Genomic DNA, 18,892 nt, shown 5'->3' on the forward strand with positions numbered 1-18,892 from the left:
TTACTGATCAGGATGCCCTTCTTTACCCACTGGACTGTCCTGGCAGAAAGCATTTCTCCACTGTGACCTACAAATCAAAGATTTAAAAATAAGGTACAGACAATATAATGGAAGAAGGATTTATATTGCTAGGCTGGGCATTCAATTCTCAGAAAGAGTTACAATCTCAGAAACCCACAGGGGCAGTTCTACCCTTTCTTAGAGGGCCACCATCAGTTGGCATGACTCGGTGGCAGTGAGTGTGGGTTGGGGTGTTATTGTTAGGCTCGGGCACCAATGATCACTGAGGGCAACATGCCAAGTGAGAGAGAAGCAGTCCCTGAAGGACACATCTTGTATGACTCCACGCATATGAAATGTACTGAACAGGCAAGCACACTGGGGCTGGACTCGGGAATTCAGCACGGAATGTTACACTTCTAACGGGTAGCTTTTATGATGTGTGAACTAGATCTCAAAAAAAGCTGTTGAAAAAAAACTGTTCATGATGTGCTTGGCGCAAGTGTGATCAAGTCGAGAAGGAGTTAATGAACAGAAAATGAAATAACATCGTCCAGCTAAATTTTAAACTTAAGTTTTAAACCACCGGCACCAGCATGGCTGGACTCTGCACTGGCTGCACAATGTCACGGATGAGGTCCTGCTGGCATTTGTTTTCCTGAATCTGTCCTACATCTGAAGGTTGGAAGATTAACCTGCCCCAGGAATCTGTGTCCAAAGTATCCTGTGCTCTATGAAATGTAACAAAGTAACCTTGTGGCACAAGGGCAGAATTCAAATGGATTCTTTACTTTATTGCAGCGGTCTGGGAGTCTTTTTGAGAAAACCAAAGAAACCATGGAAGTGGGGCAGCTTCCCCTCATGTGCCAAGCTGCAATGCCACTGTAGCTAGGGCCAATGATACCTACAAAAAGCAGCCTCCGTCAGTGCTGGTCAGAGAACACATGGAAAACAACGCAGCAATCAGCCAGCAGTTCCAAAGAAGAGCCTGCCCATGATGATCATTTCAAATGGGCCCCACCCTATGGTTTACTGATGTTTATAAAGTGGGCTTTCGCGAAGGTTCACAGCCATGGCCCAATGAATTCCACTGGCTGAAATTCTTCCTGCACTATAATTTAACAATCAGACAGTGTTAGGAACAGAATGTACAGATGTGCTTTATACAATTGATGTATGTATATGCATGGATTGTGATAAGAGTTGTATGAGCCCCTAATAAAATGTTTAAAAAAATTTTTGTAATTAAAAAAAAACCCCATGATATTTAAAGCATTATTTACACTAACAAGAAGTCAGAAACCACCTAAATATTTAACACACAGGGAACTGGTTAAACAGATGTTAGCACACCACATAATCAAATGCTATTTACCCTGAAAAATATTCACCGAGAGTTTATAATAACATGCCAACCTGTTTATAGTGTCATAGAAAATGGAAAATCAGCAAGGTATGAAACCATGCATTCAGAATTCCCTCGGCTAAACACAAACACACATACAAGAATTCTGAAGGGAATTGTGTGAAAAAATTAAGAGCCACTCAATAAAGAACTACTTATAACACGAGTACTTTTTTCCCCTTTCTTCTACAATTTTCTAAATTTAACTCATTTTCATGCCTCAAAATCGGAAATACTGCCACTTCATGCTATAGATGAATGGAGAAATATGGTTTAAGGATTTAAATATGGTTAAAATGTGGTGAGGAAAATTACACACCTGTTTTAAATGCTTACAGAGAGCTTAAAAATATTTTCTTTGAAGTTTAGATCATAATGCTGTGATAAAAAGCAGATTTTTAAAATGTTTCTAATCTACAAAGAATGCTGTAATAAACGCTGTAACACCAGAAGTTATTTGTATGTGTGTTTGTCTTTAAAAACATTAAAAGCCCACACTCACTGACAGTTAGTCAGAGACGGGGTTCACAGTTGATTGCTTACCCACTGACTTAACCAGGGCTTCTGACCAAACCCGCACACATGACAAAATCACACAGACGGATTCAGATCAAACATGGGGAGGTCAGATGGGCGATGGCATCAATGTCACTTTCTTGGTTACAAAGTGTCACTTTGGAAGAAACTTGGTGAAGAGTACATGGGACATTGAATCTCACTGGATAGTTTCTTAAAGCTGCATGTGGATCTACACCGATCTCAAAACGAAAAGACAAAGCAAATAAACTAGCGGGCAAAAATGTACTAGGGCCAGTCAAAAAGTATGGCTGCTGGGGGACCAGTTCAAGCTTGCACAGGTTTAGTCCAAATAAACTACACTTAAACACATCTTGGCGATCAGATAAATTTACAATGCAGGGACCTTATTTGTTTTCAGAGGAAAAAACAACCAAACTTGTCTTCAAGCCGACTCATAGCAACCCTGTGGGATTGGACAGGACAGCTCCCTAGGATTTCCCAGGCTGTACACCTTTAGGGGAGCAGACAGCCTCACATTTCTCCTGTGGAGCCACGTCACCGACAAAGGTAAAAACTGACGCTGACATTCATCAAGGGAACTCCAAATGGAAGTGACACGACACCACCATTTTCGGCCATCAGAGTGACAGAACTTTCAAATCACTCTCGTTGCTAACAACAAATACTGTTCACAAGAAAATCAAGTCCTGCACACAGCGGTAAACATGTTCATCCTGGACTGGCCATGCGATTAAAACCGCCCAACTCCTGGAAAGCTCTCCCAAAGGAAGGAAAGCTGCTCCAGGGAGCACTGCTTCACTGCCCGCAGCAAACACCTCCGCAGAGGGCAAGATGCTGCAGCCACTGCGAGGGTCACTCAAACCACAGCCTGCGCAGGCTTCCCCACAGTAGCACCACAGAGGGCTTAGCCAGGCAGAGCAGTCTGAACAGAGCCATTACACAAGGACGAAAGCAAAGACCATAAAATACACAGTCCATGGCTGTGAGTCGATTTTGGCTCACGGGACTCTTTGGAGCACAAAGAAGGTCCCGTTTCCAATCCTCCCATCTTTATGGGAACGGATGGTCACCTCCCAGGGTAGCCGGCGGGTTTCAACCACTGGCCTTTCAGGCGGCGGCCAAGTGCTTAGCCAGGAGGCCCCCAGTGCTCTTGAACAAAGCAAGCAGGTGTAGATGCATACAGGTGCCTTTGTGAGGAGCTGAAGACAAAAATCACACGGCTTCTGCTTTCAGAGGCCGTTCAGATGGAGGAATGGGAGTGTGGGCAACGGCACTGGCGTCCGAGGCAGGATCAGGGGCTTCAGCTGTACTTGGCCCAAGGAGGGCAGAGCAGAGGGCAGCTCTTTGGTATTTTAGGTTCCTGACTGGGGCTCATCCAGCCTTATCACAACATCCACTGTATCGAGCACATTTGTACATTTGTTGCCATCATCATTCTCAAAACATTTTCTTTCTACTTGAGCCCTTGGGATCAGCTTCTCATTTTCCCCCTCCCTCCCTCCCCAACCCTTGATAATTTATAAATTATTATTTTTTCATGTCTTACACTGACCAATGTCTCCCATCACCCACTTTTTTGTTGTTCATCCCCATGGGAGGGGGTTATATGCAGATCATTGTGATAGGTTCCCCCTTTCTCCCCCCACCTTCCCCTTACCCTCCTGGTATTGCTACTCTCATTGTTGGTCCTGAGGGGGTTTATCTGTCCTGGGTTCCCTGTGTTTCCAGCTTTTACCTGTACTCATGTACATGCTCTGGTCTAGCCGGATCTGTAAGGTAGAATTGGGGTCATGATGTGGGTGGGAGGAAGCATTAAAGAACTAGAGGAAAGTTGTATGCTTCATCAGTGAAAATTGTCTTCATATTTGTTCCTGCTTTTATAATACAAACAATGCAAGCAGCTTTACTGTTTCCGTTTGGTCCATGGCTTAGGAGAGGGCTCCAGGGCGGAGCCGATGTGGCTGGAAGGGCAGGTTCTCAAGAGAAAAAAAAATCGCTCTGTGCCATGAGTGGTTAATAGTGGGCCTATTTTACCTATAAGGATATCTGAGGCATCAGAATGCCAGAAACATGCCCAAGGGCACAGCACTGCTTGGACTGGAAAGACCAGCACTCAGATTGAGCTCTAAACCCCACGCCTCTTAATTCTCTTCTTCAATTTATTATCCAAGGGAAACCTCCAGATTATTCGCTATAGCCCCACAAGGAATGAGGATGCTTCTTACAATAATGAACCTAGCCTTTAAGGTACTGTCCAGTGCTGGCTGAGTCCTCTGTGGGCCACGGTTTCTAGAAGGCAAGCCATTCCTAAGCTATTGTCAAGTCTCTCTGAAGGTCAAATTCACCGACAGAGCATGGCACAGGTGTCACTAGAGAGATGCAGACCACCCAGGTGACACTGGGTGGGGTGATCCCGAAAGAAATGTCTAAGAAATGTGTGTTTCAGCAAAGATGTATTATTTTTATTGAACTATCCCTGCAGCTAGTTATAAGAAGAAAGGTGTTTTTCAGAGGCCCAGCTTACATGTACTAATATGCCTAGAAGGTGAAAACACTTTGCTAGTCTACTTTTGAATCTTCTATTTCTTTTTTAAACCTTCCAGTCTAAAGTTGTCACTGTCACCCAAGTACGGCTCATGTAATTTTGCCTGCCCAAGCTACAAGCCTGAACTGCTAACTGTCATGGCCATTGGGATAGCAACAGTCACTGATTCTGTGTACTGGAATCGATTGTAGTGATGGTTGTGCAACTCTTATTAATGTGATTAAACTATTGAAATGGATGGCACGTGAACGGTACGTCAGTGAAATTGTTCAAAATAAACTATTACATTTTGTTAATTTTAGCTAGTATTTTATTTTGCATGCTTCATAAACAGTGTTTTATTAATTTAAAACTCAAAATTTACTATACTATACAAATAATTCTACAATTTGGGATTATAAAATTCTCAGATTTATCCATATTGATATACTTAAATAGAGATTTTTATATGTATTTTAAATTTCTTTTTAAAAGTTTCATTGGCATATAATTCACATATCATACAATTCAATAACTCAATCACATCAAGAAGAGTTGTATGATCATCAACACAATCAGTTTTAGAACATTTTCTTCTTTCTTGTCCTCATTGTTAGTAGCTCCCCATTTCCCCCAACCTCCCTGCCACACCCCAAGACACCATGAATCCAGTTACTATCTCTATAGATTTTCCTGCCCTGGATTTCTTTTCTTTTTTTTTTTAACCCTGGATTTCATACAGAGAAAAACATTTATTTAAAAAACTAAAAACAACAAATAAAAACCTCAATCAAAAAGAATTAGCTGGTATTTAGCTACAAAATCGTGGTAAGTAATATTTGTGAACCTATATCAATAGCATTTTTGATATGGAAATACTAATTAAAGGAGACAGAAACTCAATTACTAATAAGGCTGTAGTTCAATGTAGAATAATTTTACAAAAGCAGTTTGGTTCTTAGTACTCATGTAATCTAAGTAGTATGACATTGAAGCCATTTATAACGATATCAGGGGCTAGTCTATGATTAAAACTTGTTTTCAAAAGTGTTTCCTATGAACATTACTAAGGGTTCTGCATGGTCTGGCCTGGGAGAGGGGTTGCTGGGGAAGGGCTGACACCCTGAGGTCCTGCACTGGGTGACATCACCCGTTGTGGCCTCTCTGGCACATGAAACGGCTGTAAAGGGCCGGAGAGCGAGCCTGTGTTCCTGGAGAAAAACAAAGCGAGGATGAGAAGTGCACGCAGGATCAGTCCCGTGACTGCTGCTTCCTCCACAGGAGGGTTCTGAGAACATGGTAAGGAAGTCCTGTGCGGCCTCCCCTCCCCAGCATCACACCGCTTTGCATGGGCAGTTCTCCTGCATCCCAGGGGGCCCTTTGAGTGGGAATTAAGTGGAGGGCAAGGGATTTGGGCAGCTGACACTGGTTTCACACTCAACAGAACAATCCTATCTCAGCAATTGCATTCAGTTCTAGTTAATATGTATACCAAGTGGGGACTTTCGCCTCCGTGTCACGGGGCCTGGAAAAAGAATGGGAAGGACAGTAACAGGGCCCTTAGGTAATGCCGAGAAATTCTGCTCCGTGGGTTTATTTCATATCTAAAATAGTCATGAGTCCTGCAATAGACAAGCTTTCATTTGGGGGACACTCTGTGCTAGGCACACAGTAGGGGGTCAGCTGAAAATCACAGCCTGTAACCTAATCCTTACAAGCCAGGAGAAATACCTACCTGTCCCCAGCACCCACGTTGACCCCCTGTGGGCTTTCTTACTTGAACGTGGCACCATCTTTAGCCAACCCCACTGAAAAGGTAGGAGCCGGACCCCGACAATGACAAGGCACCTCTTGAGGGAAAAACACCTTCTCCACAAAAAGAAAGCTGCAAAACTCATTTCTCTAATTGCTAACTGGCGTGACAGAAAGACAAGGGACTTTGGAGCCCCAGGGACCAGATCCAACTCCCAACTCTGGCACTTTGGAGAGCGGACCTGGGATGTCTTCTCACCTGTACCCAAAGGAAAATGCTACCCACTCCCATTTTCCACAAACGTTTTCAGACCCCTACTCCAGGTAAAGCAAGGAGCGTAGTAATGGCCACTGAGTCTTAACTATTTTGACTAGCACTAAGCTGCATATGCCTTTGAGCCATAAGCAGCAGTCATGAAGATCTTAATTCTACTATAAGATAATGTCTCACACAATGAAAGTACAGTAAAGCTACGAAAGCTGGAACCTGTGTAGGGCGGGAGCCTGTCAGAGAAGGAAAACTCAACTATTTTCCACGGAGAGAGAGAGAAAATTGGTAAACCCCACCCTGACAAAGGCGGAAACCTTGAGAGCCCCAGAAAGTCCCACCAAGTGTCAGTGCCCTGAAGTTCTATTAGACCCAAGATAATGTGGTAATCGGTACAGGATTATCTCTTTCAGAGAAGACATAGCACAATTGTGAAGAGAAGAAAAAAGTTTTCACTGATATACCAGGGAGCTTCAAAAAGTTCTAGAAAATGTCCCACTATCTTTTCATCCCATGTTTCCTACATGTATACATGACCTACACACATACACATATACATGTTTTCCCAGGAGAGGGGAAGGGTGAGCCCCTTAACTATCCCAGGATCGGCAACAGTGATTGGAAAGACAATTTTGGTGTCGATCAGGATTTCCTCAGGAGCTTGGTAAGCATACAGACTCCTGACCTTCCTACTTCAGGCACACCCCCACTGAGGCACGTACACACTACACACACACACACACACACACACACACACACACACATTCCACACAGACACACAGTCCCCTACTATACACAGATGCCCACTCTGTGCTGCAGATCCAGGAGTGGACATGCAATCTGGATTATCAATCCAGCATCCCAGGCAGCTCTGATCACAAGAGCAGAAGCCCTGTGTGGACCGATGCCATTTCCAGCCCCATCCCAGGCCCCGGGCAGAGCAATCCAGTGTCACACTCTTACACTGAGGGCCTGCAGGTGCCCGGGATCGGTGCTGGTGACGTGCAGCCATGAGACAATCCCATAACTGTGTGGTCACGCCACAGCCCCAGACAGCAAATCCTCCAGCTCAGGGCTACCAGCAAGCAAGCCCTCCATCTGCCCTCACAGAACTGGAGTTCTAGCAGTAGAGGAGGCAGGTACCAGACAAAAGCAGTCTGCAGAAGGTATAATCCATTTAGTTTGAAAATGAAGCTAAGAGGGAAGGAGAGTGTCATTTAAAACAGACGCCAGTCTCACATGAGCCTCAAGACAAGACGGAAGTAGTTTTTCGAGGAGCTGGGCAGCCTCACACCACAGGCAAACGAGAGGCTAAAGGGCAGGCGGAATGCCTGGCTCCATGGGCAGAGAGAGGGAGGAACAGGCCCAGGAAGAATGAATGCTGAGCAAGCAAGTTTCCTGTCCTTCCCAACCTCCACCCCCACCCCCACCCCCCAACGGGAATGCTCCTGGCCAGCTGATGGTGACTCAGCTGATTTGATGGTTTCAGGAAACCAGCCGGAAAGGCTCAGACCCCTCTGGGTGGCCCACGTCCCAGTCAATATGATAAGCTTATTCAATTAGTCAAGCCTTCCTCAGGTCATACGTGTCAACGGCAACTTTCAGGTGTTTCGAAACATGTATTTTACTTTAGACATTCACATGTTCACAGAAGGAACTATGGAAAATACTAGAAAGTATATAGATTCCCAACAGTATTCGCCCCAGCAAACTCTCTGTTCATAGTTTAGTGTTTCTTGCCAAGTTCTGTTTTTTGATTTGCTTGTTGCTGGTTTCCAATCTACCTTCCCATTGCTGTTGAACATAACCGGGGTCATGCTCAGGAGCCCTGGTTGCCCAATAGTCGTGTTCAGCTGCTAACTGAAAGGTCAGTGGCTTGAACCCACCAGTCAGTTGGTCCACAGAATAAAGATGAGGCCATTTGCTTCTGCCAGCATGACCGCAGTTCTGCTCTGTCCTCCAGGGTCGCTGTGAACTGGGAAGGATTCCACAGCAGAGCGGTGTGGTTGGGTTCACGATCACACATACGCATCCTTCATGTGTGAATACTCTGCACTTTTCCACTTAAAACAAATTTTATACCATTTTAATGGCTTTTCCATCCTATCAATTCACTACACTTTATTAACCACTCCTCCTTTGGTGAAACATTTTGGTTTCTACATTTTCATGACTATGAACCACCGTGAAAACAACTGTCTGCAGATAGGGATTTCTGGTTCTGTCCTCACGTGGCAGCCAGCAGGGAGTGACAAAAATCTAACTTACTAAGATGAGCAGGCACTGCAGAGATGGCTACAGATCACATGGGCCCACTGCTGAGCACAGAGGCTAAGGACAGAAGTGGGTCCAGCTTCTCCATCTTTGGATCTTGAGCATCAATTTTTGATTAAGGAAATCTATTTACCTGCTATCGGAATCTGAAGCAATCTCCTTCCTCCCTCCAAAGCGGATCTGGCACTGCACAGAAAAAGAAGGCACCGTGTCAGTTGCTGGGAGAGGACATGTCGAAATAGCCCACAAGAGCCTTGGGGCCAGGAGGAAGATGCAGGAGCAGGGAGGCTGGGGAGAGCGTCTCTGGGCCGTGGGTATCAGGGCAGCGCAGGACAGGGCAGTCCAACCTTCCAGTCCCAGGGGAAAGGAAATACTTACCTCACTTTTGCCAGAGAAATGCGTGCTCAAAACAGTGCTAAGAGGAAAACCAGCCTTCCACACAGGACCAAGGAAGCCACTCCTCTTAGCTGGCCACTGACTGTCTACAGCACAGAATACGTAACAGGCGACAATCAACATGCCACTAGGATGAGGAAGCCCCAGGTGGTGGTGACAATGGCAGAAACCACGCACTGGGGTGGGGGGGGAGGGGGAGAAGAATGTCCCATCCAGGGTGAGTGACAAAGGGGACAGACGACTTGACAACATTCCAGAACCGATTTCTCAAAACACTTACATGAAAATCTCAGTCACGTGTTCATCAGATTTCATGGATTTGTCATTTAAAATGGATTTGGGTTTTTTTGGGGTTTTTTTCTGAGTGTGGCAGTTACATAATCTGTCAACTTTAGCAAAGGGGTAGAGTCTAGCCTGTCAATCAGGTCGCAGCTTGATGACCTCATTTGGAGGGTCGACAGAGATAAATAGCTCACTGGAAGCCAGACCCAGTCTCTCTGTCTTCCCTTTCCTGATGTTGAGGCACTCAGAGAGCAGGAGGAGACATGTGGAGACACGCGCCAGCGCTGAGATGCTTCCACTGCCACTGGATCCACAATACCTTCTACCCACTGGTCTGTGGTCTTCCTGTATTCAGCATCATTGCATGTGCTTCATGAGTGTAAAGATGAATTTATGGACATATGGGCTTATATTGTACTTATGGACTTGATTTAGACTGAGCTGGAAGGTTTTCTCAATATATAATTGCTCTTTTATATAAAGTTCTTTCTTATACACATATGAGTGTCTATGAATTTGTTTCTCTAGTCAACCCAGATGAACATACTGAGTAAACGTTAATGAAATTCAATTAAAATACAGAGACAACACTCTCAACCCCAAAAGCAATTATAATAACAAGATGAGCAACACACAAAGACTTCCATTCCTTCCTGTTTCGAGGCCACATTGAAATTGGTTTGACTCCCTGTTCAATGTCCTCCTCATGAAGGGACCACTGAAGATACAGGTGTGGTGAAGAAATTAGATGGTGTCTAGATATCAAAAAGAATAGCATCTGGGGTCTTAAAGCCTAATCTTAAAACAAGCAACATCTGCTCTGTCCTGTACACATGCATTGCTGTGAGTCAGACTCGACTGAACAGCAACTAAAAACAAACTATCATACATATACACAAAAATAATAACACCTATTACTACTAATTATATAGACTCTGTAGTTACACGGCCCCTGCACTGGCCAAGTCTTTACCACTCAAAGAAAGAGCCATTGGCTCACTCTGAGTAATGGCATTCCCAAGTATGTCAAAGTGAAAACTGTTTTCCACAGGATTTTCAATAGTTTTGTTTTTTGGGGGGGAGGGGTGTGTGTGGGTGTGTGTGTGTGTGTGTGTGTGTGTGTGTATTTCCTGGAAACAGATCACCAGGCCTTTATTCTGAGGTTCCCCCCACCGCAACCTGGAATATTTTCAATCCCTGATTAGTTGAGTCCAAAAATCCATACCCATAGATACAAAGGGCAGTCTAAACACGGTGCTGCAATTCCAGCTTGGCATCTAGCGCCTCTACTGCCCAAACGTGAAGCCCCAAGCTACCAGGGCTCTCTGGGCTCAGTTTCTTCATCTGTGCAACGGAAGTAATTTCAGCACCTATCTCCTACGGTGACTGGAGGGAAGCAAAGTCAAGCCCTTACACAGGCGCCTGACCCAGAGGGGAGGTGTGATGCATAAGAGCAACCTGGCGAACCCGGCCCAGGCAGGCAAGGCTGGGTAAAGCCTCACATCAAAGCCCAGTTCCAAGTCTGGCCAATAACTGGCATTGATTGCAGCAGCAACCAGTCAGAGCAAGGCCCACCGGGAGGGCCAACCGCGGAGAACCCTGGGTCTGGACGCGGGTCTCCTGGTCTCTGCTGCTGTGCTCACATGCTCCTCACACCGAGCCACCACGTTGGCACCCTTAAAAGGCGCCTCAAGTTGACCTGAAGCATGGCTGCTTTAGACCTTGAAATTCACACTGCCCAGCCTTCTCAGAGGACAGGGCCCCACAGATTCCTGGAGTGCTCAGGACGCAGACACCTCTGACCAGCTCCTGGGCTCCCAGGTTTCCAGAAACACTGTTGGTCTCATGATTCCAGGACACAAGGTTGGGGAAACGGATGAAAACGGTTGCTCTCCTGCCATACAGTGAGGCTTGAAAACGTCCATGGAAGACGGAGCTCAAAGAGAATGGAATTTTCCCAGATTCTGTGAAGTCTCCTCATACTGATACGATGCATATGTTAATGATCTGCTGCTGTTGTTGTTGTTGTTGTTGACACAAAAGCCCACTGGGAGCTTCCCTTCCCTCTTACCTGTTTCACTGCATCCAGGAGCCGCTCCAACAAAAACTGCCTTTTCATATCATTGTTCTGAGACCCTAAAAGGCAACAAGGCTAAGTTAGTTTTGTGTGACCTTAGCCCGCTATTAAGACTCTGACAGCGGTTCTCAACCTGTGGGTCGAGACCCCTTTGGGGGGTCAAATTACCCTTTCACAGGGGTCACCCCATTCATAACGTAACAAAATTACAGTTCTGAAGTAGCAACAAAAATAATGTTATGGTTGGGGGTCACCACAACATGAGGAACTGTATGAAAGGGTCGCGGTATGAGGAAGGTTGCAAACCGCTGCTGTCTGACATCCCGGTACGAGGTTGTGCCCAACTAGGAGCAGCCCCCCTAACAAAACAAATAACCTAACAAAACTGAAGCCCCAAACCAGAATGACTTGCTCTCAAATCCGAATCACCTAATGGAAACCCCATGTACCTCAGAGGACAATTGTGTGCACGGGTTTTCAATGACCAGAGGTACATTGCCAGATCTTCCAAAGGTAGTCCTGAGTGGGCCCACCTGTCCAAACTTTCCACTGGCATAGGAACCCTTTAACCATTTGCACCACTCAAAATACAAGTAAATAAATAAGCCCAGGGTCATTGAGCAGATTCTGCCACAAATCCGCCCCGCAGGGCAGCGCATAGCGGTGGCTTAGGTTTTCTGAGGCTATATATCTTTACGCAGACCATCTCATCTCTCCCACAAGCAGCTAGTGGATTTGAACCACTGACCTAGCAGTTAGCAGCCTATTAAGTCACCAGAGCTCTACTTACACCACCCTGGGCACTACAAACTAGTAAGATTAGGCACAAAGAATGGGCGCCATGACAATGAAGTTTGACCATCTGCCTGGAAACACATCACACAAACACAAACTGCCAGCTAAGCCAATATGCCTCACATTTTAAGAAGGTGCCAGGAATGTTGAACGCAGGGTTTCTCGGTCTTGGGTCAGATAATTACTTGTAGTTGGTGGCCTATTGGTGAAGTGTAAGATGTTCAGTGACATCTCTGGCCTCTACCCATTGAATGTCATTTAGCGTATACATGCCTGTGAGTTGTAACAAAAATATCTTAAGCTACTGTCAAATATACTGAGAGGAGCAAGACTGCCCCCAGCAGAAGAGCAGCTGTTATGGATCATTTCCCAGTTCTCAGGCAGCCACTGGTTAGGTTCTTCTAGACTTCCAATCTGTCCCTTCTGCAGGCTCTGTCCTCCTCGCCCATGCTCCTCCCTCCCTCCCTCTGCAGCGTGTATGCCATCCATGAGCTACCAAGATCATCACTCCCTGCCAACACCCTCTATGCCCTGCACCTCTCTCACACTTGCCTGGACTAACATCAGCCCTAGCCAAGCAGGAAAACAGCAAAGGAAAACCCAATGGCTCTCTATACAAAAAGTCTATAAGAAAGAGTCCACAAGAAAACGTCTACAACTAATAGTAAAGTTGCAGAGTGCTGGGTCAATAAACAAAACTCAGTTGAGTTTCTATGAACAAGTAATGAGAAATCTGAAAATAAAATAAGGAAAACACTTCAATTTCCAATAACATCTAAAAGAATAAAATACTTAGGAATAAAGTTAACCAGGGACTCAAAGAACTTCTGCAATGAAACACTGTGAACGAGATTAATGAACGAGATTAATGAAGACTTAAACAGATGGGAAGACAGTCCATGTTCATGGACTATATCATTAGTGCCCAAAATGATCTACAGATTGAATGCAATCACTATCAAGATTCTATCAGCCTTCTTTACAAAAAAAGAGAAACCAATCTTCAACTTTATATAGACTGACAAGAGGATCAGAGTAGCTAAAGTAATGCTAAAAGAAAGGAACAACGTAGACGGGTGTCCAGGCTTTATTACAGGAATCTCACTCTGTATCTGCAGTTTGTCCTACTGTGGCGGCTGTGCATTGCTGTGGACTGTGGTGATGGCAAAGAACGCCGACAATACCAAGGAGAGCGAAAAGAACACACGGGTGTGTGTTGAAAAGCTCAGCGAGCGTTCCTCAGAGAGAGGCAGGCGTGGCCGGGCTGGGTCTGACACGCTCTGGACGTGCTGGCAGGAGAGACCGGCCCTGGAGAAGGACTTCCTGCTCGGTCAAGTGGAGAGCCAGCTGAAAAGAGGAAGGCCCTCGACAAGGCGGGTTCACACAGTGGCTGCCACGATGGCACAGGCACCACTGTGAGGATGGTGCAGCCCCGACAGCGTTTCTTCTTATTGTGCATGGGGTCACCATGAGTCAGAGCCAACTGGATGGCATCCAACACCAACAACGTTCCCGTCATCAGCACTGCCGGTACTGCTTTGGCAGCAGCTCCACAGACCAACAAGACAAAGCGGGGTCCCAAAACAAGCCCACACACCCATGGCCAACTGACTGGTGACAAGGGAGCTAAGTCCACTTGAGAAAGAAGAGTTTCCTCAACAAATGATACTGAGAAAATTGGGTGTCTGCTTCCCACAACATACAAAAACAAATTCAAGAGATTAAGGACCTAAATATGCAAACTAAAATCAAAGTTCTTAAAGTACAAGTAGGGACAATGGTGTCAGGTCTCACTCTCAATAATGGATTACGGACTCGAATACCAAAGGTCAAACAGCAAAAGGCAAACCAAACAAATAGGAGAAACAAACAGGAAGAAGAAAACTTTTTGTTCATCAAAAAGCTTTATCTAAGCAACCAACTGGGAGAATATCCTCAGAAGCCATTTATATAAGAACCTAATAACATTACACATATACACACACATATACATAGGGGTGTATATATATAAACTCAAACCAAACTCACTGCCATCCAGTTGATGCTGACCCCTAACGACCTTCCTGTGGGTTTCCAAAACCGTAACTGCTTTGGGGAGTTGAAAGCCTCATCTTTCTCCTGCAGAGCAGCTGGTGGCTTCAAACTGCTGACCTTGCAGATCATACAGCCCAACATCTAACCACACGCCACCCGGGCTCCATATATAGATATACATACACACAGACACACACAACAAAAAAATTAAAAGAACCCAATCATATAATAGGTGAAAGATTTTGAGTGACAACTCACCAAAGAGGACTTTCAAATGGCCACTAACCATGTGACAAGATGTTTGGCAGCATTAGCCATCAGAATTGTAAATCCAAAGTGCACATATCATTTCACTCCCACTAGAATGACTAAAGAGCCTTCTTGCTCGGTTCCAAGATAATTGCTGATGGAACCAGAAGTCAAGAAATCAAATAACACATTGCATTGGATAAATCTGCCGCACAGGACCTTTTCAAAGTACTGAAGGGAAAAATGTCACTTTCAGGACTAAGGTATGCCTGACCATAACCAAATTCACCTTCATATGACTCCTGTGGCAGACGAGCACTGCAGGGGCCCTAGGTCCCCAGAAGATGGCTGCATGTGTGCTTGCTGTGCTCGCTCTGTGCCGTTTGCTGGAAAAAGCAGGTAGCGGCTCTGTCTTTCTTCAGTGGCACTGTTAATAGGATTGCTCCCCCTTGCAACTCTGAAGCCGTTTCAGGTTAAACCTTCTCCTCCTCCCCCGCCCCCCTGCCATCCACAAAGATGTGTGAGACAGGCTGCACAGGCCTCCTAGGAGACTGCATCTGAGGTCTTGCTGGAGCATCAGGCCCTGACTTGTTGATGTGCTTGGCAAGGTGTACCTGTCCCCATGTCCTTAGATCTCATTTTAATCCAGCATGGGTTGTCAGTTTCTGAACTGACTTGGGGCTGCATCTAATGAATAATTTATTTCATGGTGAGGGGGTGGGGACAGGGTAGAACTGCCCCTGTGAGTTTCCAAGACCGTAACTCTTTATAGGAGAAGAAAGCTGTGGCAGTTACATAATCTACTGTCAACTTGAATGAAGGGGTGGAGTCTAGCCTGTCCATCAGATCACAGCCAATCATGCCTCTGTAGGCATGGCCTTCTCCTGAGGATTCTGGGAACTCCTGTCTTCCTCCCTGGAGGCGGGACACACTCTTCTCTGCTTGGCATTTCTGATGACAAGCCACATGGAGCTACACTGATGGAGCCAGAGTCCTGGAGGTAGAAAAGCCATGTGGAGACCCATGCTAGTGCTGAGATGCTTCCACCACCACTGGATCCACAAGACTTTCCATCCACTGGCTTCCTGTATTCAGTGTCATTGCATGTGGTGCGTGAATCTAAAGATGAACTTATAGACTAGCATCAGGCATATGAGCTAATATCGGACTTATGGACTTGATCTCAACTGGGTTGGGATGTTTTCTCAATATACAATTGCTCTTTGATATAAAGCTTTTCCTATATATTGAATTTGTTTCTCTAGTCTACCCAGACTAACACAAAAGCCTCATCTTTCTCTCAAGGAGCAGCTGGTGGTTTTGAACTGCTGACCTTGGAGTTAGCAGTCCAACACATAACCACTTTTCAGTTGTCTCATATGCATGTAAAAGTTGTACAATGACTAAGGGAGACCAAAGAAGAATTATTGCACTTGAATTATGGTGCTGGCAAGGAGTACTGAAAGTATCAAGGACTGCCCAAAGAACAAACAGTTCTATCTTAAAGATGTATGTATGATTGTACGATACTCCCCTTCCCAACATGATCACTGAAGACAAAATGTGTGCATAAGTAAATGTGGTGAAGAAAGCTGATGGTGCCCGGCTATCAAGATACAGTGCCTGGAGTCTTAAAGGCTTGAAATTAAACAAGCAACCATCTAGCAGAGAAGCAACAAAGCCCACATGGAAGAAGCACACCAGCCTATGTGATCCTGAGGTATCGATGGGAATAAGTATCAGAAATTCAAAGACAAGCCATCAAATTGGCATGAAGGAGCACAGACAAAGTGGAGACCCAAAATCCCAACTGTAAGATCATTGGAAAGTTCCTCACAGAAGGACCACATGGAAGGGATGATATATCCAGGGAGCAGTATAGCACTGATGAAGCACATAACTATCCTCTAGTTCTTTAATATCCTCCTCTCTTCCACTCCCCTTATTAATATGGTCTTAGTTTCACCTCATTAATCTTGTGAGACCTAAATATGTTCATCAGTATAATTAGGGTTGTTTGATGCATGAAATCCAAGATAGATAAACCCTTCAGAAATAATCATGGGAGGGATTCCCTGAGGGTACGGGAAGAGAGGGGGCGGGGGAGGGGAACTGATAGCACTCGTGACTGTACAACCCCACTCAAGGGGAACGAACAACAGAGTTGTAGGTGAATAGATACATTGGATGGTGTAAGATACAGCAAATAAATAAACAGGATAGAATAATAAGGGCTCCTGGGGCTCCGAATGGGAGAGGGAGGGGATAAAGCGGAACTGATATCAAAGAGTTCAAGAAAGAAAGAAAATGTTTTGAAAATTATGTGGTGGCAGCAATGGCATAATTATGCTTGTTACAATATCTGTAAGAGCTCCCAATAAAATGATTTTTTTAAAAAGCATAGCCAGAATGTTCCTTAGAAGCAAGGACTGGGATCTTTTACCTCAGGTACTTTGGACATATTGCCAAGAAAGATAAGTGCATTCCTGGGAGACAACATCAAGCGTGGTAAAGCAGAAAGGCAGCAAAAAAAAAAAAAGAAAGAAAGAGTAAGGCCCTTGATGAGTAGACTAGCACACTGGCTGCAACCATGGGCTCAAACCCAACAATTCTGAGGATGGCACAGAGCCGAGCAGTGTGTCCTTCTGTCATTCACGGGGCTGCTATGCGTTAGAACCGACTCAACCCCACCTAACAGTAACAGGATGGCTGCGATGAAAAGCAAAACTGTTAGCCAGGGTGCGGGGAAATTAGAACCCTTACAGCCACTGCTGATGGGATGTAAACTGGTGCAACCATGGGGGAATTGCGGCGATTCCTTAAAAACTGGACAATGGAACTGTAGGCTGTACCTAAGAGACCTGAGTGCAGAGTCTCAGAGAGCAACCTGCTGTAGTATGTATCCATACTTCATTTCTTCATGGCATCAGTGCATGACATTCTGTAATTTGGTTCATTGCTTTGTAAGTTTAGGGTCATGATTTCAGGGGATATTCCAGCTAATTGGCCTAATAGCATGTGTAGTGTTTCTGTTCTACCTCTTAGTTCTTTGCATAGCACCTAAGGTCTTAAAAACCTGACGTGGGTATTAAATCCACCTTTGTTTTCTATTCACCTGAAGCAACAGAGGAAGGAGAGTCAAGAACAGGATGCTGTCTGTGGCAGTTACATACCATGATCTCCTGTCACCTTGAGAAAGGGTGGAATCTAGCCTCCCAATCGGGTCACAGCCAATGAGGCCTCTGTGTGGGCATGGCCTTCTCCTGAGGATTCTGGGAACTCCTGTCTTCCACCTTGGAGACAGGACACACACTCTCCCTGCAAAACACTCCTGCTGACAAGCCACATGGAGCTATACTGCTGACAGGCAGAGCCATAAAGCTGGAGGAGCCACGGGGAGACCCATGCAAGTGCTGAGATGCTTCCACCACCACTGGATCCACAAGACTTTCCACCCACTGGCCTGTGATCTTCCTGCACTCGGCATCATTGCATGGGTTGTCTGAGTCTGAATAGGAAGTTACAGACTGGTATCAGATATGTGGGCCAATATTGGACTTATAGACTTGATCTAGACTGGGCTGGGATGTTTTCTTAATATAAAATTACTCTTTGATATAAAGTTCTCTCTTATACACATGAGTGTCTATGAATTTGTTTCTCTTGTCAGCCCAGAGTAACAAATGTCCAATGTGTGACTGATTGGCACCATGATCAACTGGCTCCTTTGTCATGAAATTGAAAAAATTGGGATGGAGCCCAGCTACCATTACTGAACATCTCTATCAAAAACTTTCTCCATGAAAGAATCACAAACAAAAGGGGAAAACACAGAACAGAATTTCAAATTCTCAAAGACTCTAGGAGGCTTTCTAGAACCATGGAGGGTGGATGAACCACTGAAACTAATGCCCTGACATCTTTAAACCTTAAGCCAAAAGGATTCTCTGAAGTCATATTAAACCTGAACAACGGGCGCTATGCCCCTCCCCTGGGGGATGAACCCCCTGCTTCCCTCAGAGTGAGGAGGAGGCAGGTAACAGGAACAGCTGGAGGGAGTTTAATGCTGACATTTTTTTAAAAAACAACTGAATAACAGTTTCCCTTAACTATGGTAAAAAGGTCTTCGTTGGGTCTTAATCTCTTTTAATACCTATATGAGATCAAGTAAGACCAGAGTGCTCCTTAGAAGCAAGGATGGCAAGGCTTCGTCTTACATACTGTGGACATGTTGTCAGGAAACAGCAGCCCCAGGAGAAGGACATCATGTTTGGTAAAGTGGAGGGGCGGCGAAAA

General features: G+C 45.2%; 1 protein-coding gene across 1 annotated transcript in view; it reads right to left on the reverse strand.

The window, feature by feature from the left end:
• Nucleotides 1–18,892, reverse strand: part of SNX29 (sorting nexin 29) — a 499,345-nt gene that overhangs the window by 461,487 nt on the left and 18,966 nt on the right. The window contains exons 2-3 of the mRNA XM_075564274.1: nt 11,513–11,577; nt 8,897–8,949 (exon numbers count right to left, since the gene is read on the reverse strand). Coding sequence (XP_075420389.1) covers nt 8,897–8,949; nt 11,513–11,577 — 118 coding nt within the window. The remainder of the gene's footprint in view (nt 1–8,896; nt 8,950–11,512; nt 11,578–18,892) is intronic.

The sequence above is a fragment of the Tenrec ecaudatus genome, chromosome 12 (genome assembly GCF_050624435.1).
Source record: "Tenrec ecaudatus isolate mTenEca1 chromosome 12, mTenEca1.hap1, whole genome shotgun sequence".
Taxonomy (NCBI): Eukaryota; Metazoa; Chordata; class Mammalia; order Afrosoricida; family Tenrecidae; genus Tenrec; species Tenrec ecaudatus.